This window comes from Cryptomeria japonica, chromosome 3 (assembly GCF_030272615.1).
Source record: "Cryptomeria japonica chromosome 3, Sugi_1.0, whole genome shotgun sequence".
Classification (NCBI taxonomy): domain Eukaryota; kingdom Viridiplantae; phylum Streptophyta; class Pinopsida; order Cupressales; family Cupressaceae; genus Cryptomeria; species Cryptomeria japonica.
In genome coordinates, this window is record NC_081407.1 from 1561550 (window position 1) to 1586778 (window position 25229).

Consider the following 25229-nt stretch of genomic DNA (forward strand, 5'->3'; position numbering starts at 1 on the left):
ACATGCTTCCTTACCTCTCCATTGCTAATTCACAATAAAATCAAGCAACATGGCAGCAAAAACAAGAGCAGCTTACAAAAGACGTCTCTTGTTGAATGAAAAGTTAAAGAAGAATGGAATGAAAAGACCGAAAGGCTACAATGTAAGTTGGTAGGCACAAAGAACTTTATAAAATAAAATAAAAGAAAAGAAAAAGAAAAATCCCTCGCGTATCACACCGAAACGTTTAATCGTTGTCTTTATTCACAATAATAATAATAAAATATTCTAAAGTAAACAGAGAAACATCCCAATTGAACACGAGGACATCTAACCTGATGACATTATATTTGACCCCATATTTCTTCCCGGCTATAAATTGCAGAATCCCTCTTCGAAGTCTGGAAATTGGCCCCAAATATTTTGGAGTGATTGGCTCTCATAACGCTAAATCAATCGAATTGCTCAGGTTTATTCTCTCTACTGTTCGTCGCGGCCTTGTTTTAATTGGGGTTTTCTTCCAATTGATTTATTGATCTACAGATCAGCGAATCAATTTTGATTTGAGGATTTTTTGTAAGTTCTCTTTTACAGTTCCAGATGTCATTAGGTACTTTTTCAAAAAAAAAAAAATGTAATTTCCATTTTGAAGATTTTTTTGCTTAATGTTCACTGGGGTTATAGATTTGTATGATAGCATCGGGAATCGTGTTCATCCAATGTATGCCAATTGGGTTGTTTAATCATGAATGCGGTATTAAATTTTCTGGTGCTAAATCTTGCAAGGGTTATGGATGTAGAGGCAAGCTGGAACAACTTTCTTAATATTTGGAAACTTGGGTTACACTCCCATGAACCATAATGCGAAGGAACCTGGGGTTTTATACTTCACGGTTATACTTGAATGTTGCACACAATCGTTACACACAACACATTTTGATTCGCAATGAATTTTCGTTTAAAAGACTGCAAAAATGTTATCTCGATCTCAAGAGTCTAGGAGCTCTAAAACCCCGATATTTTTAGATCTACTTTTCATATGTTGCGAATGGATTTTGAAGCAGCAACCATAGGAAGATTAATTATAGTTTCTCTCATTTTCATAAATTTCTGCTTTGGTAGAGTTTCGTAATATTTTTCCTGCAAATTTTGCCCATTTTTTCTCTTTGGCATGGTTTGCAGCACGATACGGTTTGTGCAGAATCTTAAAGTCTCTTGCCATGATTTCGGTTAGTTTTTTTCCTTTTTTTGGGAATCTTTAAGTCTGGTGTTCATTTTTGGCTGTGTTTTATTTCAGTCTAAAACACCTCTGTTGTTATCGGAGCATCTTGGTGTTGAAGAGAAAATATTTGCGATTTCTTTGAAGGATTTTAGGGCTTGGTTTCATTAGATTACTTTTTCTTTCCTGGGGTTTCGGAGTTTCTTGCTACTCGTCTTGGCTTCCGATTCTTTGAGGTTTTTGTTCTTCCCAGTCTTAGCTTATGAGGTAAGTATTCAAATGCTTTGTCATATTATTGCAATGAAAGGATTATGACATGTACTTTCATGTGGGTTAGGCTGTTTTTACGCAGAATGAGGTTTTTTAAGTGACCCTTAGCTCAAATTTTTTTTGGTAAGGAGAGATTATCTAGACTGCCCGACACTAGTGGAGATCACAAGGGGCCCTTCCTCCACTTCAAAGTATTTCACTTAGAATTACTCAATCAACTTTATTTAACTAGTAAACCACAATGGAAGTCCAAGAGCCACCACTCAGAACTCTAACTTAAGATTTTGCTTTGGAGATTTGAATATGGATCTCCATCTCCAGAACCTTATAACTCTGCCATTTAAGCACAACCCCATCGACGACCCTTTAGTCAATTGTAAGGGTTTGAATATTGTTATTTTGGAGTGACTGAATTTGATCTAGTTTTTGTGAATCAAGATATGGGCTTCTCTCTCTCTCTCTCTCTCTCTCTCTCTCTCTCTCTCTCTTTTAGATTGGATTTCAGTTCCCTCACATGTGAAATCTTGTCTTGAGCACAAGAATCTAGTAGCCCTAAAACCTCGATATTTTCATATCCACTTTTTGTTTACTGTGAATAGTTTGAAGCAGCACCTGTATGGATATTGGTTTTGGTTAGTCTCATTTAAAAATATTTCAGTTACCTCACATGTGAAATCTTCTCTCAAGCACAAGAATCTAGTGGCCCTAGAACCTCAATATTTTCAGATCCACTTTTTTGTTTACTGTCTGTATCATTTTTTTTTGTTGTGTTTTGTTCTCTTTCCGACATCTACCTTGTTACAAACACAAGTAGAAAATATCATCTGTAATGTCTCCTTTTGGGATTGCCCTAAATCTTGTCCTAGATTCACAAATTTCATTAAAAGAAGAAATGTAATATAGTTAGAGTTATAACTTAACCAATTAAATTGTTTTAACCAAGATAAATCTTGGTTTAGGTCTTGCAATCATGTTAGACAACATTGGAAACATAATTTGTAAGATCAATTATTTCCACAAGGTTATGGATCAAACACACACACACACACACACACACACATATATATATTAATAATCATCTCTAACCATTTAGACAAACCATGTAACATCTATAGCTCATTCTAGAGTTCAACCCTAATAGGAGTTGAATGAGGGGGGCATGACAGGGTGCCCAAAGCATCCCTCACACTAAGTTGAAGAGCGGATACAACATCTCCTTGGTGCACAAGTGGTGGACACGTTAGTCATCCAACATGGGGTGGCCTACCTAGTGGGGGAGATCGTCTTTGCCTTCCCAATTTGTGTCACCTTATTCATTTGCCTATGATTGTGACTTCTCCAACAATCAACCATTGTAGGGGTTGGAGAGGAAACTGCAATAGGGTGCCTAGAAACCCTCCTATCTAAGCCCAAGGGCGGAATGTTTTACCCCCTTGGCCCACATGTGGCAAACACGTCAGTTATCCATCATGGGGTGGATTTCATATTATCACATCCACAAAATATATGAAGTAAGTATCAAATCTATTATTCCGTTGCATACCACAATACTTGTAGAATACATGCTTATTTGCAGATTATTCAAATCTAGTCTGCTGTTATAAGTTAAGTAGATCTGATCTGATGCGATTCCTTTGTTGAAAACACGCAAACTACTCTAATCATTTCATTTACATTGATACAATCCCTTCATAATGAGTGTACAATATACATATTACAAATTACATAGCATAGGACATAAGGCCCTTGAATTATACGTTTGCCATAATAGAAAGAAGTAGAAAACATACAAGGAAAGAAAAGAAGAGAGAGAGAGAGTCTGATGCTGATTCCAATGCCAAAGCCTTCGGTCCCCAACGGTGGTTACCACACCACTTGACCATGTGGAACCTGTAGATCCACTCCATTGTGCTATGGAGATGATCACACAGACCAAACACAACAAAAACATAATACACTTGAGGAGGAAGGCTTACGCACATGTCAATCATGAAGTATACACATCATGCAATAATCAAGGAATAAACACCGATATGGAAAGGAATGTTACATCTCTTGGGTGCTATTCAAGCTACAAATGTGTTAGGTATTAGAGTCATGGAAAGGGTGGTGTCATCGTTTAGCATGAAGGTATGGCTCACGCGAAATCGAGTGATCCTGTCAAGGAGATGAGGAGATTTGCTCATACTAACCCAACATCCCAAGGGTGGTCACCTCTTTCCCAAATCATATGAGCACTCTAGTCATGAGAGGGAACACACTATCATTTTAGTCAATCCCTTTTTCATTTTTTGTTTCATTTTCACTTGTTTTCAAACAACTTCCAATGAGTTAACCCATCGGTTAGAGGTGCATGGGCCCTCCTTGGGAGCCTTTCCAATAATTGACCCTAATGGTTACACCCTAGGATCATAATACTCTCCACAAACATGGAAAACAAATCAATTTCAACTACAAAACACAATGCAAAACTCTCATTTTATCATTACTATTCACAACATAGGCATAAAGTTTCAATTCTCAATAAATCCTTATAGGGAGTCAAAATCGATCCAAATCAAAATTTAATACTCTAATTCCATTGTTACACATTATAATCTACCCATTATTTGACATGAATTTCGCTTTTTAATGCTTTTTCCAATTTTCACCAAAACCAATGAAGGAGCCCAAAATTATGTAAAAATTCGAACTCAATTTTTAAAAATCTTACAACATCCTTTTGATTCTTAGGTGCCCAACAACCCTCTTTTAACATAGAATCATCAATTCACCCATCCTATATAAAATTTGGCATGATAACATTTCAAAATGTGAATTTCCCCAAAATTTCTCACAACTAATTATCTACTCAATCGAATGAAATGATCCCAACTAACAAAATGCTTCTTTTCACCTTACAATTCATTTCCAACAAGAAAGAAAGAGAAAAATGGAGAGTTGAGGGAGAAATGGCACTCATACTCAATTTTGCTTGAAAATCAAAACTTGAAACTCTAGAAGCATATCCAACAAAAGGCCAAATCCTTGGAGCAGCATAATCCCTTCCATTTTCCTAATCTTTTGCAACATACCCCATCAAATCTACTCAACAATTCACTCCACAATCAAAATTAAAAAATTCATGCATAGAGAGGGTTTTCTCTCTTCAAAATTTCCCAAAATAAGTAAATGAATTAAAAATGCTTTTAAATTCCTAATTTCCTATTTTTACTTTAATTATGCAATGCCTTTCAAAATGAATATACATAAGGCCTTATTTTCTCTTTTCAGATAACAATTGCCAAATATAACTATAAAACACAATTTAATATTATATTTGCAATTAATGATAATATACTTCCTTTTTGCCCAATTTTTACCCCTGAACCCAAAGCAAGCATTAGAAACCTAATCTTTTGCATACAACATATACTAGTTCATTAAAAACCAAGTGAAAATATTGAATCATTAAATTTACGGGAAATGATCATTTAAAGCATAAACTCATTTTTGCAACTAAATTCACATAGAATATAAAATTAATGCCATACACTAATCACATGGGAAATCATACTCAACTGAGTTTTTGAGTATGACTGGTTAGGCTTAGTGGGATTTGGCCAGTGTGATATCTCCAATTAGCCATCGTTAGGGTTCACTCAGACTTGTGGAGCTAGGGGGAGTTGTTACCTGATACTTGTAACCATTTAAACACACACATGGCAAACGTACCTGCTTAATATACATAGAAATAGCTGAAGCATTGAATGATTGCCATAAGGGATTCTAACATTGTATTAAATTTCATGACACTTAAATGATATCGCATCATTATTTATATATGTACTCACAAATTAAATCATGATAATTATAGTTTGTGTAAGTCTGCAACAAACATACACATTTCACAAAACACAACCATAGTTAATCTCATTTAGCACAGCATCAAATTGCAATCATCACCATTACTTATCCATCTAGAATCTAAAACATGCAATTAGTATCAACACCTTATCTCAAATAGGCTAGGGTTAGGGAGGCATTATGGTTTCTTGAACATCATTTGTAATCATTGCCACTTCTTCAACACACAATACAATATGGGCTCTTTCTTCATTGGTTTTAACAAGTTTTTGTGATTCTGATTCTAACTTCTCTTCTGCTGTAATTAATGTTTCTCTTGGATATTGCTCCTTGATCTCCTCAGCCATTTTTCTTAGGTATTCTTAGAGACCTCTTTTGTTGGGAAACTAGTACTTGAGTGCCTCCATGCACTCATCAAAGGGAACACAAGCTTTTGCATGATCTGACAAACTTTGATACCGGTTAATAATTTTAGGGGCTTCAAGTTTGTAAAATAATTCTTGCACAAGATCCATGTTTTCTTCCTTTTGTAGACCTTCAAGTCTTTGACTGGAATGTATCCAACATTTTAGCTTTATCCCACAGAATGCTCTGATACCATTTGTAATTTCCCTTTTCTGGAACATTTCTTATTTTTGCCTTAAAACAATAATTTTAATTCTAATATGATAATTGCATTTATAATTATAAATATAACTTAAAAAGAATCGTGAATTTTATTATGCTATTTAATTAATTCTGAAAATAATCTTATCTTGATTTTCTGCTATGTTTCTTCTTCCAGTTTGCAGTTATTTCCTTAAATGTTTGTCCTTGATAGTTAGACAAGTTATGAGGTTTTGTCCAATAACTCGATAGGAGAAATTAAGCATTTTTGTCCTTAAGTCTCTTGATTTTTCCTTGGACGGTTTATGCCCTCCATGGCTGTAATTTCTTGCAAAGTCACTTCATATTTTCTTCCAATTGGTTCATGTCTTCTTCTCATGGAGTGATCTCCCAATATATCTTATTTTTGAAAGATTCACAACCTTTTTCACACAACTGCTGCCCTTTGGTAGAAATATTTTCCTTGAGGTAGAAATATTGTTTTATAGAAATATTTTCCTTGAGTTACAATCAGAGGCTTCTCCTCATTGGAAAATTATAGATTCTACCTTAAAATTGTGTTCAACAGTCGTGAATAAAGGTTTTGATTTGTATATTAACTATTGAAATGTCTGCTGATATTGTTTCCACCTCTGTTCATACTGTTCTTAGGCCTACTTTCCATTCTTATCCAACCAGCTCTCTGAACATATGTCACCTTCAATGCTGAGTCTAATTTTGGGTGGCTTGTAATGTTAACGTTTTGTGATGTTTCTTCCATTGTATTGAGTTATGGACCTGTTGTATTGATCTTTTGCTTTCAGTTTCCTCTGTTGTTCTATTGTCAGAGAATTGCCTACAACCTATATTTTAGATGCCACATCTTTTTGACTGGGGCCAAAGCCCAAATAACTCCAAGTCACCAAAAAGCTTGAATAAATTTGGAGCACCCGACATTAATCAATTATGCAGAAGGCAGCGAGGCGGACTGATAAAGTCGAATCCAGAAGAATAACAAGCATATTATTATGGACTGTGAAAATTTCATGAATTCTATCTAGATGATGTTAAATGTCCTCAATTTTATACTCAACAAAAATCAATTTTTAACATGTCAATGGGCATGACATCTAAGTTTGCTACAATGACTCCTCATGTCAAGGCTCTCCCACTAATGTTGTATCAAGACCTGTAAATAATCAGTTTTTTATAAGGTATGTATAAATTCAACTATGGATCTTCTGCCAGATTTATAGAACATTTTTCATAAATTACAATTTGTGTAACCACTGCACCTCCATTTGGTGCAACCATTGCACCTTCTTTCGGTGCAACTGCTAGTAAAATAAAATAAAATAAAAAGAAGAAATCCCTACACACCAAAGTGTTTAAACCTTATCTTTTACTCATAAAAAATATATATACTAACTTAAACTAGAAACATCCCAATTCAACATAAGGACATTTAAATCACATTCACATTGGTAAATTGAAGAAAAAAGAGAAAGGGTTTGACCTATTTATCTCAATATCTTGTTTCGGGTATAAATATCAGAATTCCTCTTGAAACTCATATTAGTGGTCCCAAAAATTTTGGAGTGATTGACTCTCATAACACTAAATCAATTGAATTGTTTGGGTTTATTCTCTCTACTGTTCATCGTGGCTTTGTTTTAATTAGGGCTTTCTTCCAACCAACTTATTAATCTATGAACCAGGGAATTAAGTTTGTTAAGTAATCTTTTGCAGTTCTGGATGTCTTTTGGCACTTTATAAAAAAACTAGTATGCTTTCTTTTCTGAAGTGTTTTTCTTGATGTTCAGTGGAGTTATAGATTTGTATGATTGCATTGGGTACATCCTCACCATTGGAATGCCAATTTGGTTGTTTCATCAGGAATGCTGTATTATACTTTTTGGTTGCTAAATCTTGTGTGAGTTATGGATGTGGAGGCAAGTTTGAACAACTTTCTTAATATTTGGAAACACAAGTTACACTATCATGACCCATTAGGCAAAGAAAATTGGGGATTTTATACTCAACGGTTATGCAAGCATATGTGCTGTCTTATTATGTGGAGTAGATTTAAAATGTAAGTATTGGGTTATTGTCAAATATACCATATGGGCACTATACTATAACATCACTACGCCTGGGATAGAGCTATTGATTTCCTTATTTTGTTGCTAGGATTCCAATTATAAATATGGCTCACACTCAATGCAATGTATAATTTTGTACTCCACAACTTTGCCACATGATCTTCACTACATGTATATGCTAGAGTAATTATTGCAGCAAAGGGGTTTTGAAGTGTAAACATTTTTTCACTGCAAAGTTGTCACATCACAACCACACCATTTATATGCTAGAGTTATGGGCTACCTTCTGCTATAGGGGAAGGAAGAAGGGAGGGAGAAGAGGGGGTTCACTATTTTAGGTTGAATGTAGTCCAGAATAATTCCACCACATCCTCACAATTTCTTCTATTGTTGTAAGTAAGAATTAAAGTTTAAACATTGGGCACAAGAACAAGAGCCAAAATCACTTAAGACAAATTTAACTTTTCCCCATTGGGAATCAGGGACCATCATGGAATTTGGAAAATGGGTGGGGGTTTTGGTGGTTCTAGGAACGCCCAAAATGTTCGGCACCTTTATCACTTTGCTTTAATCTTTATTCTTCTGTCCTCTATTAGCAGTTTGTAGTTTGGCAGGAACCAGGAACTCATGAGTGGTATTGATAGTTCTTGGAACCTGTGATCACAAAAGCTTGCACCCTTGTTAAGCTATCAACTCAGCAACCTTGTGAAACATGGAAACAACCCCGAAGTGTGGAACCTTGCGCAAGGGGGTTGAATCTCCGAAGAAGGTCGACTTCCTTCTCAATCCAGGTGCAGGTGTTGAACCAACTCAACACTTCAAAACTTACTCCTAAGCCTATCCTAACAATTTGCAGAGGTAAAGGGAATAGAGAATTGCTTGAAATAAAAGGAGGCGATGCACCAAGAAGAGATTGTTCCTCTCCCTATCCGAAATGACACAAAGAATCAATTGAAATACCCAGGAGATGCACAAACTTCAATTGTATGAGTGACCCCAATGCATGTATGGAGGTTAGAATTCATTGAATGCTAAGAGGGGAGAAGGTTTCCCACAACTCACACTTAGAAATAAGTTAACACAACATAAATGAGAGAAGAGCCACAAAACATACACCTATGATGAAGGTAAAGAAACATACACAACATACATAAGTTTGAAGTAAGGCAAAAATAGTGATTTCAATTCGTTATTAGGTCAATGGCCAAACTTATAGTTGCATAATTGCAAAAATAAATACAAGAGAAGTGAAAGAGCATAAAATAGCTCAAGCCAGCAGGGAGAGAACCTTTTACAATGAGGCTTAACAACCTTTATATAGAAAAATGGTACATGCAAGCAACCTAGTCATACCTTGAAAAGGCAACCCTGAGAAGGGTGGATTGACTAACCTTCCAAAGTCAGAGCATGCAGACATGACATAAGTCACCACAACAAGCATGGCCCTGTACCTCTTTTGAGTCACCACAACAAGCATGGCCCTGTACCTCTTTTGATGGAAATCCTACCAAAAACATTAAATGCACCTCTGTGGCTCCACAAAAGAAGGTGCATAAGTCACAAAAGTCGTCGGAGCTTTTAAAGCTTTGAGTGTTGATCATGCCATCCGGAAGTGTTGCTAGCAGGGATCTTTGGAACCTCGGGGTTCCGGAGTTCCTTGGAACTGAAAAAAGGGCTAAGGAAGGAACTTCGGGACCTTGGGGTTTCGGAGTTCTGGAAAAGGAGAAGGGAAGCAAAGGAAGAGAACTTCGGAACCTCGGGGTTCTGGAGAAGAAGAGGGAAAGGAACTTCGGAACCTTGGGGTTTCGGAGTTCTGGGAAAGAAGAACGAGGCAAGGAAAAGGCGGGACTTAGCAAAAGGGGTTCCCGAGTTCCGGGGAACGAAAGAGAAGGGGAAAGAAAGAGAGGAACTTCGGAACCTCGGGGTTCCGGAGTTCCAGGAAAAGAAAGGAGAGGCGGCAAAGGGAAGGAACCTCGGGGTTCCGGAGTTCCGGGGAAGGGAAGAAAACGAAGAGGGAACTTCAGAACCTCAGGGTTCCGGAGTTGAGGTTCCAGAGTTCCGGAGAAGGAAAACAAGAGAAGGCAAAGAGAAGGAACTTCGGAACCTCGGGGTTCCGGAGTTCCGGGGAAGGAAGAAAAGGCCAAGGGAGGAACTTCCTCCGGACAAGGCAACACCTCACACTTCATGATTCTTCTGCTTTCTCCTTGATCAACTAGGGCAGCGCTGGTCCATGGATCGTATCTCTGATCGGTTCTTACTGATGGACCAAGGGTATCATAAAATGACAACAAAACCACCAAAATTTCACCATACTTAGCCACATTCACCCAATGTTTGATCAAAACAGAAGCCAAGAATACCCCTCAATCCATTCTGCATGGAGCAACTTTCAAATTTCATGTACCTTGCATGTTTGAGCCAAATCGGTGATTTGGGTTCCTTTAGGAACAAATTGGAGTTGGAGGTGATTTTGAGAACCAAGTTGGGAGGTGACGTAGGTCCCAGAACTAACAGAAATTACTGATTCAAATACTTAAACTTTTCATCCTCTTTGTTAGCAGATGCAATGAAAATAGGAACAAACCTTTAAAAATTGCCGAAGGCACAGAAGGGGAATCAATGCTCAGCATTATAGGGAAGGAACTGGGAACTGGTTTGCAGTTCTGATGGTTCCCAAAAATGGCATCGGCGCCGATAGGTTCCAAGAACTAGGGAAACCTTTGACCAGCTGTAACTTGCATGTTTTTGATCTGACCTTTCCCATATTTTAGACATGAATACACATTTGGCTATTTTACAAGGTAGAGGGATATTGTGTAATTTACCAGGGACAAGGAAGGGAAACACACAGTCGGGCAAAAAACAACATGGCAACGCTGATGACTTATCTCAGGTCGGAAAAAATCAGAAAAATTCACTGCTTTGATCCGAGGAAAAATGAAAAAAATTAGGCAGTGAAAATTGTGGAATTTTTGTCAACATATCAGTTTGACCAATTTTATTGAAAAAGCTTTGCGATTTTGACAAAATATTGCCTCCCCAACCTGGGGCCGAGTAACCACAGTTCAAATTTCTGCTACTATTTGTTAAATGTAGGAAGACTTGTATGGAGGCAGCAGAGGAGAGGGGGCCTGGTAAAACAACTTACATATGGAGCCATCCATTAAATTAGTTTAGATGCCCACTGAAACTCATCATTCTGGTAGCTTTGGGATCACTTGAGTTCTGTTATTGTTTCCCTTGACAGATTCTCCTCTTGCATGGCTATTTGTATATATATGCTTGTATATCATAGTTGGGGTTTATGCTCTTTTGTGCTTTTAACTTTTTAATTTTTTAAGTTCTTAGTTCTTAGTGGCATTTTCAGCTCCCAGGGGCCGAGTAACCACAGTTCAAATTTCTGCTACTATTTGTTAAATGTAGGAAGACTTGTATGGAGGCAGCAGAGGAGAGGGGGCCTGGTAAAACAACTTACATATGGAGCCATCCATTAAATTAAGTTTAGATGCCCACTGAAACTCATCATTCTGGTAGCTTTGGGATCACTTGAGTTCTGTTATTGTTTCCCTTGACAGATTCTCCTCTTGCATGGCTATTTGTATATATATGCTTGTATATCATTGTTGGGGTTTATGCTCTTTTGTGCTTTTAACTTTTTAATTTTTTAAGTTCTTAGTTCTTAGTGGCATTTTCAGCTTCCAGGATTCTTTGCTATCCCTATATTTTTTTTTGTAGCTGGTTGTACTTGCGAGTCCATAGAGTATCCTGACTGAGAAAGAGTGTTAACAAGATTTGATGTACAGAGGATTTATCGGGGTGTTTAAAACTTTGAAGTGGTCTATTTGCATTAAGAGGGGTCTTTAAATATAATTATTTTTAACCATTAGGGTCACTGTAAGCTAGGAAGCCGCCTTGCTTGACAGTGGGCTGGTCCACCCCTGAAATAAATACGTGTAGCCCCAGTGGAGTTTCTTCTCAAGTTATGCATGGGATACCATCCCCATAAGTTCCTCATTTTTGGGTACATGGAGTTTTCCAAGTCTTGAGGATAGAGTTCCTCTCTTAAAAAACGATCCCAAGGACTAGGAGATGCTTTCCCCTGTTAAATTGATGTAATGTATATGGGCTATTGGTTTGCTAAAACATGGAATTTGCATTCTGTGGTATTGGAGAATTATAATTACTACAGAGAAAAATATGACATCGCTATTTGAATGTGAATTGTGTATAAATAATGACACTTTGACCATCATTATTTGTGGAGTGACAGTCCACCTGTGGTTCGTGAAATTCTAAATTAATCAAAATAAAAGCCCCTTTTAATTCATTGCAAATTAGAAAACATATTTGATACAACCCTTTACCAAGTATGCCTTAGCAAGTTAAAGGATGATCCAGTCACTGATTGAGAGGGGTAGAAAAAATTGCATATTTTTTTCATATTTGTTTACCTTTGATGTAAATACTGTTTAGTGCGTGACGGGTTATAAAGAGATAATTAATGGATTACTTATTGATGATCATCAGAATTCAGCTTAAAGGAATGGAAGACTGCTGTGCTGTTTGTGCAGAACCACTTGAGTGGTTGGCATATGGTCCATGTGGCCACAGTGAAGTATGCTCAACATGCACTGCAAGGTTGCGGTTTATTCTTGAGGACAAATGTTGTTGCATTTGTAAACAAGAGTGCCCTACCGTTTTTGTAACTAAGGTATGTATTCATTGCTATTTTCTGTAGAATATTGCTTTTACATTTTCTGAATGGATGTCAAAAAATCTATGTATGGTAGCAGTAGTAATTTAAGTTCTGTATATTTCATGATGAATCGTGAGCTGTATGGCATGGAACAGGCTTTAGGAGACTATACAAAGTCAATCAAGGATTTCATTGCCCTGCCAGCTGGTGAAAATGATGGGAAAGTTGGTGATTATTGGTTTCACTCAGACACTCAAGCTTATTTTGATGACGAGCAACATTACAAAATGATCACAGCAATGTGCAGGTTGAGCTGCAGTGTTTGTGACAAAAATTCAATGCCTAAAGATTCGGGAAATGAGTTGCGGAAACAGGATAGAGAGTTTAAACATATAGATCAGCTAAAGGGGCACTTGTATCATGTTCATAAACTTAAAATGTGCAACTTATGCCTGGAAGGCCGAAAGGTGAACTAAGCTGATATCTTTTGAGACACATAAGCAGTTCACTAAAAAGAATGGATAATAAGAGAGCCTTCAGTATTGTCTTTTCCTTTATCCAGATTACATTGCAGGATCTAAATTGTTTTTCTTTTTCATGATTTATATATATTTTGTGATAGAAATAAGATATTTACTTTAGTTTTATATTTTTTTTAAATCTGTAATTGGTTTCATTTGCTTTCTATATGTCAACGCTTTTATTTTTTTGGTGTTTCTTGTAAATGGTGTCTATTTTAAGTTTAACACTGGTAGATCAATGTCAGCTAGTTGTCTATATATTTTTATTATTTAATGTATATGTTTTGTTATTACTATGGAATAGTTGCCACACCTTGAAGGTATTTGGAGACTATGGGACCAATAGGACTTGTGTGCTTTTTTGGTTTGTACCTCTTGTATAAGAACCCTTTGTAGTGAAATAGTTATACTAAATAGCCAGGTTTTTTGTCTCAAATCTCAAATTAGGGTAGTCCTCATGATTTTGAAACTGTCAAAGCTAATAAGATAGCTTTTGTTGCATTGTTATTGCTTTTTGTCATGCTGATATGATCTAACTGCCTTGTGGTATGCTGCTTGTCCCGCCATCAACTCAGGTCTTTGTTGGTGAACAAAAGCTTTATACTCGGGCACAGCTAGATCGGCATTTATTAAAAGGTGATTCAGAAGTGGATGGCAGTGAAATAGAAAGAGGAGGTTTTATGGGCCATCCAATTTGTGATTTTTGCAGGAAAAGATTCTATGGAGACAATGAACTTTATATGCATATGCAAACTGAACATTATACTTGCCATATATGCCAAAGGTGAGAATAATTTTGCTCAATGTGAGACATGATCACTTCTTTTGGGGTTTGATTCTGTACAAGCTCTGATATGATTTATTATTCCATGCTGCAGAAGCCACCCTGGCCACTATGAGTACTATCGGAATTACAATGATTTAGAGGTAAGGTGAATGAAAGCTTGGAGAGACATGTTCATGATGTATCATGTAATTTGTTCTTTATTGTTTTCTGAGGTTGGATCACTTGAAGTCTTTGGTGTTGTTATTTTAGGCTCACTTCGGTCAAGATCACTTCCTATGTGAAAATTCAGATTGCCTTGCAAAAAAATTTATCGTCTTTTCATCAGAATCTGAGTTGAAGGTTGGGCTTCTTTACAATTGTTTATAAATACTTTTACAATCACTTGTAGGCACTGTTAGTATTAATCCTGTTGTTTGTAAACACATGCCTTCATTTCCTTTTTAGATGCTCCATTAGGAAGGATCTAAGCTATATTTGTTATGCCATTGTAATTTCAGAGGCATAATGCAATTGAACACGGTGGAAATATGTCCCGCTCTCAACGCAATGCTGCACTTCAAGTATGTACCATTTCTTTTGTTACACGCCTTACCTGTCTTATCAGTTTTCACGTTTCTTTTGTCAAAAAAATTTCAGGAGAGATTGGTAAAGATATTGGGTAAACACTATGATTGAATGTTTTTCTGTACAGATTCCTGTTAGCTTTCAGTATAGGCGACCAGGAGATGAGCACGAGTCCCACCGAGGTAGAGGACGAGGACGTGGACGTGGACGTGGACGCAACATGAATGATCACCTTTCTTCAACAAATATATCGAGCACTGAGATACAAAATGTACAGAATGCTATTCACAATTCTACGTTGACTGCTTCTGCTGAGAATGTAGTTGGTTCTATGAACCATGACCCAATGCCTTCATTGCTTTCCTCTGAGGCAGTAGCAAGCTCTTCTACAATTCCATTGGAAAGTGCACCTCCCAGGTATCTTGCGGCAGTAAGTCAAAGAGCAGTTAATTCTCCTCTTGTGGAATCTGCCTTCCCTCCCCTTCCAGGAGTATCGGAAAATGCAGGGCAGACTTCTCCCAGGTATCGTATGTCAGTGAATCGAAGAGCACTTAATTCCTCTTTTGAGGAAGCTGCTTTCCCTCGCCTTAATGGAGAGTCTGAAAATGTGGGGCAGACATCTAAAACCAGGGGAAAGAAGTCTGCCAAGTCTATGGCTTCACTTTTGCGTGGCATTGAAGGAAATGCCGGAGTTCTTAATATACAAAGATCAAGACGGAATATGGATCCAGCAATGCATTCGTCCTCACAATCTGTAAGCTCATTTGTCAATCAGCCAACTGTCAATCGGACAAATGTCAATCTGACAAGTAGTCGGAATACGAACCATTTGGAGAGACCAGTAATGGTTAATGCTAATGGAGCACATCCAAGAGTGTCTGCTATTGCAAATGATAGAGAGATGGTGCCAAAGTCAGATGAGTTTCCTCCTATTTTAGTGACAAAGAATGTGCCGACTCTATCTGTAACTGAAAACCAAAGTACTGTTACAAACGATATGCCTTTGCTAAGTGTGGAGGAGACACGTGCTGCAAACAGAGCACTAATTGAGAGTATTCAATCAGGTTTGGGACATGATGAAAAACAATTTGAAGCATTTAAAGATATATCTGCTCAGTTTCGCAATGGTGCTATTAGTGCTAAGAAGTATCATACACATATTTCAAAGCTGGGCTTGTCACATCTTGTACTTGAGCTGGCAAGGTTATGTCCTGATAAAGATAAGCAAAGAGAACTTCTGGAGGCTAACAATGTTGTGATGAAAAATTCACAGAGTGCTGTAAGTCAAATTACAACTCAAATTATGAGATTGAATACATCAAATAATATTAACAACCGAGGGAAGGGAAAGAAAGTTGATGCCAATTGTAGTCAAGAAGCAACATCCTGTTCGGCTCCAGATTCTACTCATTGTGTGGAAAATACGTCTGATCAAGTAGAGGTACTATCCAAGGATGGGTACCGGACTACAAAAGGGAAATCTAAGCCATGGGAAATCAATGCTTCCAATAAAGTGTCTGGAGCTAGTGGTTCTTTCTCTGATGAGCAAGCTGATCAGCGCCAAAAGCCACCTCTTGTACCTGACAAGCCGAATTCATCATTAAGTGAAAAATGGGCGTGCAATGTGTGCACCCTACTGAACAGTCAAAGTAGCATGCTTTGTGTCGTCTGTGGGTCAGAGAGGGCCGATGACAAACTTAAGGAACCAAATCGTGGAGGAAAAGAAAAACAGAAAAAAAAGACATCTAAGTCTCAAAGAGTTAATTTAGCTGATTTTTCAGTGAGTGAGAGCAGTCAAAATTCATCTGGTGGTAGTGTGTGGGGAAATGGTGGTGGGCAAAGACTTGTATCTATGGTCCAAAAAAGTCCTGTTGGTTACTCAGACAATTTTAAAAGGTGATGTTTACAGGAAATCGGAGGAGTTTCTTTTGCTGAATAGTAATGGGAGAACATTTTTTGTGCAGTTTAATATATAGATGTGACCATTGCAATTGTTAAATCTTAAAACAATTGCAATGTTAACTGAATTGGTCCTAAATTATATTTAAATATTCAAGGTAAAGTAACAAGTGAGATGGAGCGAGCAAAAAATCAGCATACAACTGTATCATTTGGTCTGGCAGCATTAATAAGAACATTTTGAGATGCCATTATTCTTTCCTGTTTATTGGTGAGAGATTATGTTTAGTAACCGTGTGTTGCTGTTTAAAGCCCAAGGAAATGGTAAAAACATGAATGATGCTTTTACAATGGTATTGGTTGTTTGTTTCATGTCAATTTTGTGTAAGATTTCATTCAAACTTGTTAAAATGGACATGCCATTTTTTTGATACAAACCAGATGCATAAATTTGATTGTGAAATATATCATCATCATGGACTGTATTCTTTGAGTAATTGCTTTCAAGAATTATTAGTTCCTCCCAATGAGCAGGCATACTAATGCCTATGTTACCGGGTCCTTCATATTTGACCTGGGTATGTGTGTGGGTTTGATGGTGGTCCTGCCCAGGGTGCAGCCCAGGTGCCTGGGCAGCGCCCTGGGCGTAGCCAGCAGCAGCTCTGCAGTCACGAAAGGAGCATGACAACCATCAATTCTATGAATGCAGGCATACTAATGCCTATGTTACTGGGTCCTCCATATTTGACCTGGGTATGTGTGTGGGTTTGATAGTGGTCCTGCCCAGGGTGCAGCCCAGGTGCCTGGGCAGTACCCTCATCTGGGCAGCGCCCTGGGCATAGCCAGCAGCAGCTCTGCAGTCACGAAAGGAGCATGACAACCATCAATTCTATGAATTCCAATTTAAAGTTGATATTGTCTTGGCAGACTGGACAATTTATAACTGCCTTTTTAAAAAAACTAAGATTATTGTTTCCAATAAAGCATGTGTAGATAGCACCTGGGCAGTAGCGTGGGCATACCCAGCAGGAGCCCCGTGCACTTAGAAGAGAAAATCTACAGCAGTTAAAAATTGGTCTGTGAAAGGAGTATGACACTTTAAATTACTAAATATGATATTGTTTTCTGATGAATTCCAATAAAAAGTTGATATTTTCTTGACAGACGAGGATTTTACAACCATCAGTTAAAAAAAATTAGGGCTTCTGTTTCCAATTGAACATGTGTAGATAGCATTAATTGATCCTCACAAATGCATCATTCCATCATTTATTCTCTCATTTGACCGGCACTATCATAGGAGGGGAAAAAGACAATGTTTGGGCCAGACTGTAAATCTGATATCACTCGTGAATCAACAACACCAGATCTTCAACATTAACCCTCAACATCTGCACTGTCCCTGGTTTGATTGACTCTTCTTAAATATGGTTATCTGACCGTGTTGACCAAAGAGCTCGCTATATTGACCGTGCTAACCAAACATCTCTGCTATATAGACAGCATTAATTACCGTACCACTTACATTGACTATTTTGACTGCTGATTATGCTGCATTGAGTGCAATATTCTACTTGTCACTTAGTCGTGATCAATATTGACCAAGAAACTAGTAAGGTATGCAGGCTTCTTTATGTTTTTATTTATCTATTACTGTACTTGTGTAGTGATCATGAATGGAACTGTTATAAGTTACTAGGTCAAAATTATGTTGTATTGTATTTATTGACAATTATGAATATATATTTCACATACCCATACCTGCAACCATACCTGAACTAGTAATCTAGATGCAATCTTTTTGTGACTTTAATTCAATGTAGTTGTTGGATGCAATTTTTTCGTGACTTCAATTCAATGTAGAATTAAATAAATTGACCAAAAACCTGAAAATTTTTATTTAATAATTTTTAAAAACTCAACTAAATCATTTATCTATTTTGCTATTGGTTGTTGCTGTGAGAAATCTGCTTTAATTTGCTTTGTATTTTGAGGTGGAGATTCAACTCTTTAATGATTTTGTCTATTCTTCAAAAGGGACACCGGCAGTAACAATTTAATCGAACTCTTAAATGAATCCAGTCTCTTTTGTTACTGCCAGTGCCCCGTTATCTATTTTCCTTTTTCGTTTTTGTTGTGGAGTTAGCTAGTTAATTTAAGCCACTAATGTTCTCGTCATTTCCAGTCCACTCACATATTCACATTATTGAACCTATTGCTTCTCTGATGAATGATTTCCCTGCTTCAATAGCTATTGCTGCCAGCAAAAGCAAAGAAGAAATAAATCCCAGATGGGGGAAAGGGAATCTGGCCCACTAATTCCTGCATTTTACATTCTTGGGGAACCTACAGTAGAATTTGGAAACAATAACTATTTGGGTACTAATGCTAGAACTGACATGCCTCCCTATGTCAGAGATTTTGATACCCACATGTGCCTACTGGTATATTCTCCGATGGCTGTACTCTGCCAGACTATTTTGGAATGTAAATTGATATTTGGCTTCTTGTTTTTTTCTTTTGCTTTGAAGTTTGATATTCGAGGCTGTGAAATTTAGGTCCAGCATATTATGTAGAGGCGAAGTATTGAGTTGTTTAAGTGTGTATCTTACAACTCTGTTCTTGGGCCCACTATTTGTTCTCACATAACAATTGGATGGACTGGTGGAGGATATTTTGAGCGTTAATTTTGCATCTGCATGAGCAGGGGTTTTGAATTCCAGTGGGTCTTGATTTTTGGGCCTTGTAGCATATACTTTTCATATTCTTTAACTCTGACAGAGTCCATTTTAAGCCTCAGTTCTTTCTTCTACATAATTATTAGATTAGCTTTTTTCCTACACTTTTTCTTGTTCTTCCATAAACATCATGTTATTTATCAACAGAAATTGGACTAGTTTTTACTTCATTTGAATCATTTCTGACAAAACTTGAAGAGCTTTACAAAGTTTACATTGAGAAATATCAAATATGTTTTTCGTATTTCTTAGTATCTGAAGTCAACTATATGTATCTGGTCTTTTCAAAACATACCCTTTTCTTCATCGACATCAACAATTCTTGCCTCTTAATTTTTGTTACTCAGAGTCTACGGAGCCTCCAAAAAGTTGTGCCCTAACAGTCTTGAACTTCCAATGTGTGTTTAGAGTAACAAACATTATTCAGAGCACAGGGCAATTGGCAGCCCATACCGTAAGCCACCAAAACCAACCATAAGCCAGAAAGCCAGTGGCATGGCAACAAGGGTACCTGTTGTGACTTTTTCACACATCGCCCCATTGTTAACGGGACCCCCCCTCTTTTCCTGCTTTCTGTGTTGTTAGGTTAGGGTTTTGGTTGCTTAGTGGGCAATTTTGTGTTTCTCGTGTCCGAGTCTCGGAGTTTTGGTCATGCCTAGTGCTGTTTAGGGTTTTTGAGGTTATAGGATCAAGTGCATGAAAATTGAGATTTCTAAATGATCTTAGTTTTATCCAAGTGTGGACCCTTTTGGAGTGTTGACGTGTTTTTTAAATGTCCTCATTGGTGATTTTAAGTGCTAAGGTGTTTTAAGATCTTTTGGAGTTGTTTTCTCGCTCCTAGAGAATTATTCAAGTTGATTTTACACTTTGTTTTGATGGATTCACTTGTGTTACGCTCCAATTTTTGATGAATTTGCCCAAGTTCAGTTGAGTTTTGTTAAGTTTCGAAGTTTCTAAGTGATTCTGAGTGGAAAAATCATTATTTTCCGGAGTAAAATCCATATTGTAAGGGTTAAAAGGTCAAAATTCCATACTAGAGGTGCTTTTCCCCTCATGTTCCTGACTACCCATGGTTTTCCTCTCTCAAAATCTAGACTGGACATGATATCCATACTTGCTCCATTTTTCCACCACTGTGAATCCATGCTAGGGTCGTTTTTCCCTTGGAAGCATAAATTTTGACTAAGTGTCAGGATTTATCCTGACTACCCATGCTTTTCCACAAGGGAGGTATGGATAAGTTGTGGATGATGTTTGCATTCATTCCACACTTGGGTTGATTTTCCACCAGGTCTTTTGTGACAAGTTTTGAGGATTTTTGTTCGGATTTTCATTGAGACTCAAGTCGATTTTCCATTGAGAGTATTATTGATGGTTTTAGAGTTTGGATTTTCATCCAGACTGAGGTCGTTTTTCCACCAAGCAGTATTTTGAATGTATAAAGTGATTTTTGTTTGGAATTTTTATTCCACTGTCAAATCGATTTTCCCCTGGCTCCATTTTGTGTGCATTTTGATGGATTTTGTTGGGAAATTTTGTCCATACTAAGATAGATTTTCCCTTATGGGGAATATTTTGACGTTTTAAATAATTTTGATGAGATTTTTTAATCCCTACCTAGATTGATTTTCTCAAGTGGCTCAAATTTTGATTTAAATTGCAATATCTTAATAAAGAGAGCCTTGTTTTAATTGTTTTTTAATAAAGCAACGATTATTTAATAAATTTTAAAAAATAATTAAATGATTTGCAATAAGCATTTAATGTTTTCAACCTTTTAGAAGCAAATCAGTTATACCCAAGCAAGTATAAGAACAAGTGTTTTATCCTACATTGCTTGTGTGGTGAAAATTGATGATGAAAACAAGTTTAAAGAGAGGAGTCTTCAACATTATTTTATTATTAAATTTGCCAAGTGTCTCCATGCAAAGGCGATTTTCTCTTTTATTTGTGAATTTTGGTGAAGTGATTGGTAGAAGACTCCATCCTTCTCCATTTTGTCCAGCTTAGCAACCTTTTGGTCATTGCCATTAATGGCTTAATGCCACGATTTTCCAAGTTTGGCACTATTTTTGGTTAGTGTTTGGCAATTTTGTTGAAGGGTGGCGATTTTGGTATTGACAAACTTTGGCGATTTTCCTTGACACCACCATCATTGTTTGCTGGTTGACCTCCATTGTGCAGATTGTGTGTAGATTGAAGTAAATTTTGAAGACATTTTTAGACTTAAGTGTTTGGCGCCATGATTGGAAAAATGTGATTTTGATTTAGCAAGAGTTTTGTGCCTTTTTTTGGGTGGATTACCTCATGTTTGGTGGTCACCATTATTCCCTACTTACTGATGTTGCTTCAGATCTGAGTCTTGACGCCATTATTGCAGTTGGTTCAGCCTCCATTGTTGGCTGGTTATCTATTTTCAGACTTAAACTTTCATTGCCAGCTAGCTCCAACTTCAATGATTTACCTTTGGAAGAGTTTTCTAGGTCATTTAAAGTCAATCACTTGACCATTTGAGGGCTGTTATAGGTCTGCAACTTTGCCATGACTGCTTGTTCTCAAAAAAATTAACTCTTACCAGCCATACCAGAATTCACGAATTTGACTTGCTTTCATTGTATAAGTTGTTTTCCATCAAATTTATGCACATTCAGATGATTGCAACTTGTTTTGAGAGGTTAGTTTATTAGTTGCGGGTTGTCTTCAAATTTGTGACCTCCATTGTTAACTACGGAAGGTGTCTTCAGAAATATTTTTTTGTGAAAACACAACCTTTCACACCTTTCCCTAGTCACTCTTGATCTGATATACTCCTTTGCACTATGATTTGCACGAAATTTCTAAGTATAAGGAGGTGTTGATTTCATGAGGGTTTTATACCCTAATCTTGTCACCTTTTGTATTTAATTGTTAAAGATCTACCTAGAGTGTGGACTATTTTCTTGACTCCATACCCTACTTAGCTTAAATAATTAAGAAGTCAAGAATTCCATTAAGAGTATTATATTTTTCCTAAGTTCTAACTTCAAACTTCGTACAGGTGCGATGTTGAAGTTCGGATTTAAGGAAAGAAGAGAACAACAGAAGATACTGGAGATTGGATTCTATCCAGAATCCAAGATGTCATCCAGATGGAAGGAGATTTCAGATACAAACATGCATTTCCTGAGCCTGAACTTGATGCGACAGTAGATGTTTGGAGTCAGAAATCAGATTCCTTCCCCAGGGTATATAAACATTATGAAGAGTGGTATCTTTCAAGCCGCTGGATTCCCATAGTCCGTACAATACATGTGAGCTTATCTTGGAGTGTGCACGATGTTATGATCCTTGCTTGTGAATGATCAAGACTCCTAAGGACATTGTCATTGCCTAACTTGCTGAGGATGCGATATGAAGAATGCAACTAAGGATGAATATGAAGAGTGGCACACGAAGAATATGGATGCGTGTAAGAATATAATAAACAAAGAGTGGATGATCGAGCTAGGCTTCATCATTTCAAGGCTCCCAAGACACTCATGTGCATAGACTTCAAAGAGGAATATAGTGATTTAGTATTCCTACTCAACATAGTGATGGGGATGCCGCAGGATGCAATATTTGATGGATGAATGTTCTACTTCATCCAGGATTGTCTTAGAGGGACATTGATAAATTGGTCTAGAATCATAAGTGACAATCTGGACTTTCAGCTGAGGAATGTAGAGCGGTCCAAGTCTTTTGCCATGACTCCGTACTTGGTACACCTGCTTGCATGGTTTGTTTCATACAAAGGATTGATATGTAGAGGTAAAGTCGAGAATGAACAAGGACAATTTAGAAGTCATGAGTGCTATCCCCAGCTGAACATGTATAAAATTGAAGACTATAAGAGAGTGAATGATGTATTCACAATATACATCATGCAGATGTTGCAAGGCGGAATCCACAAGAGGTTGTCCAAGGAGGCAACATAGCTAATAGAGAAATATGGATCGTGTTATATTCAGTTTCCCACTTTTACGTACCTTAGAATTCATGGGTTTCAATCCGAACCCTATAGGCTTCCTAGGTATCCTTCCGACATAATGATCTTGTTGGAAGTGGTGAGACAACTTCCAGAGTTTGATTCCTTTCAAAGAGAGAAGCATAGGACAAGCATGACATTCCCTATTTCAGTTGGGAAGACCTTGGAGCTTTGCCAATCTTTCTTAGCCGCCAATATTACGAGTGAGGAGCTTGCATTCTATCGATTTGCAACCTTCAAGAAAAGAGAAATATTTGATCACAATAAGAAAGTTGGAAGGATCAGGGAAGAGAAGTTCATCCACAAGGTAGACATAGAGGATTATTGGGCCAACTTGATGGACGAGCAGGTAGTGAAGAGACAAATGTGGTCCAGAATGTCAGTGGATTTCATGAGGAAGTGTGGACTTCTCCTCATTCCTGATGAGGTGTTAGATGACAGGGATCATACACATCCACAGTATGAAAATGAAATGAAGAAGACAATCTTATTGCCTAATTGGTCAGAATCAGAAGAGATTGATTTGAATGTATTGATGAGAGAGGTCTTCGGTTTCTCCTGTACATGGGTAGATATTCATATGAATAAGTTAGTTGATATGGGTGTTTCCTTCACTTATGAAAAGATGAAGGCGAAAGAATCTACTTCCGAAGATGATCAAAGGACTATCAGTGATGTCAAGATTCATGTAGATGAAGAGAGTCAAGCTCCCAAGAGAAGGAAAAACATGCCAGGAGGAGTCAAGGCCAGAGGGAAGAAGATTGAGGAGGTCAAGAAAAAGAAACAAAAGACTATCATTCCTTCACCCCCTCTCAATGTCTCATCAATTAAGGAAGTAGAAATAACATAACAGAATAAGGAAACCCAATACTGTTCCAACATGGTGATACTACCAGAGAATATTTAGGATTTACATGCCACTGTGACATCGACTCCACCAAATGAGAATGATGATCAACCGAGATCCCCTACTATCCTTTTGGAGGTTATTTTGGGAAATGAGATATATTTTTTGACCAAGAGTAATCCTGATGATGATGATGATGATGATGATGTTATCTCGACATTGTGAGGACTTGATCGAGATATGTGTTTCAATGATGGTATGGAGATGGTTGCTATTTCTGATTGGCTAATGAAAAGTATGGAAAAAAGTAAGAAGATGATAGAGATACAACCTATTGATAACATTGATGATTACCTAGATAGGAGCAATAAGGAGAAAGAACCTAAGAGAGCTTAGATTTTGTCGTACATAGTTAGAGATGAGATAGGAATGCGGATTGCGCATGTGGTTGTTCCTATTGGAGGTGTGACAATAGACATTGCTACCCCTATGGATTTCCAGATTACTTCAGTTGCCCTTGGTCGTACTACAAGAGAGCAAGAACTTCAGGAGGTTGGTGATAACCTTAAGGCGATCAACGCAAGGTTAGATAGATAAATTGAAGAGAAGGAGAAGTACAGAGAAGATAATATCAGACTTAGAGATTATATTGCGGGGATAAGGCGTGAGAATCCCACCCTTATTTCCCCTATTACAGTTGATCATGGACTACATTCACACTATGAGGTAGCGAGAGATACGCTATCAGAGGTGGAGAAGTGGATTGAGAGTGCAAGAAAACAGGCAGATGATTTCCTTACTCAGTTTGTCCAGGTATATGATAGGACAACATGGCTCATGTTTAGAATCCAATATTTGGAGGGAGTTTGGGAAGAATTCCAACTTATTCAGGTGAAGACTATTCCACACCTCAGAGCTTTGAAGAGGATTCCTATGTCCACCTTGATCAACAAGAACATTGTGCACAGTGGAGACGGATACAATTTTCATGGCTGGTATTGCTCATTGGCCGTGAAGAAATCAACTTATGAGAACACCCAATTGAATTGTACGGAGATGGAAGGATAGATTCAGGGCATTCAGATGAAGATCCCTCCCTCAATTGGGGAGTTATTGGGTGTTGATGTTAGTGATGCTAGTGGTTTACACTTAGCCGAATTAAGAGATAAG

At 37.4% G+C, this 25229-nt stretch overlaps 1 protein-coding gene across 2 annotated transcripts; it reads left to right on the top strand.

Moving 5' to 3' along the window:
- The first annotated feature begins 310 nt into the window (after positions 1–310).
- On the top strand, positions 311–16846 carry LOC131041180 (uncharacterized). 2 transcript variants are annotated; one of them, XM_057974176.2, is made up of 8 exons: positions 311–448; positions 12529–12712; positions 12853–13164; positions 13794–14002; positions 14097–14145; positions 14255–14344; positions 14503–14565; positions 14697–16846. In XM_057974176.2, exons 1-8 carry the CDS (start codon positions 318–320, stop codon positions 16467–16469), a joined length of 2811 nt encoding a protein of 936 aa, XP_057830159.2. In that variant the 5' UTR covers positions 311–317; the 3' UTR covers positions 16470–16846. The 2 variants fall into 2 exon arrangements, with proteins under 2 accessions (XP_057830159.2, XP_057830158.2); XM_057974175.2 differs by having other exon boundaries at positions 334–555.
- Positions 16847–25229: the final 8383 nt, after the last annotated feature.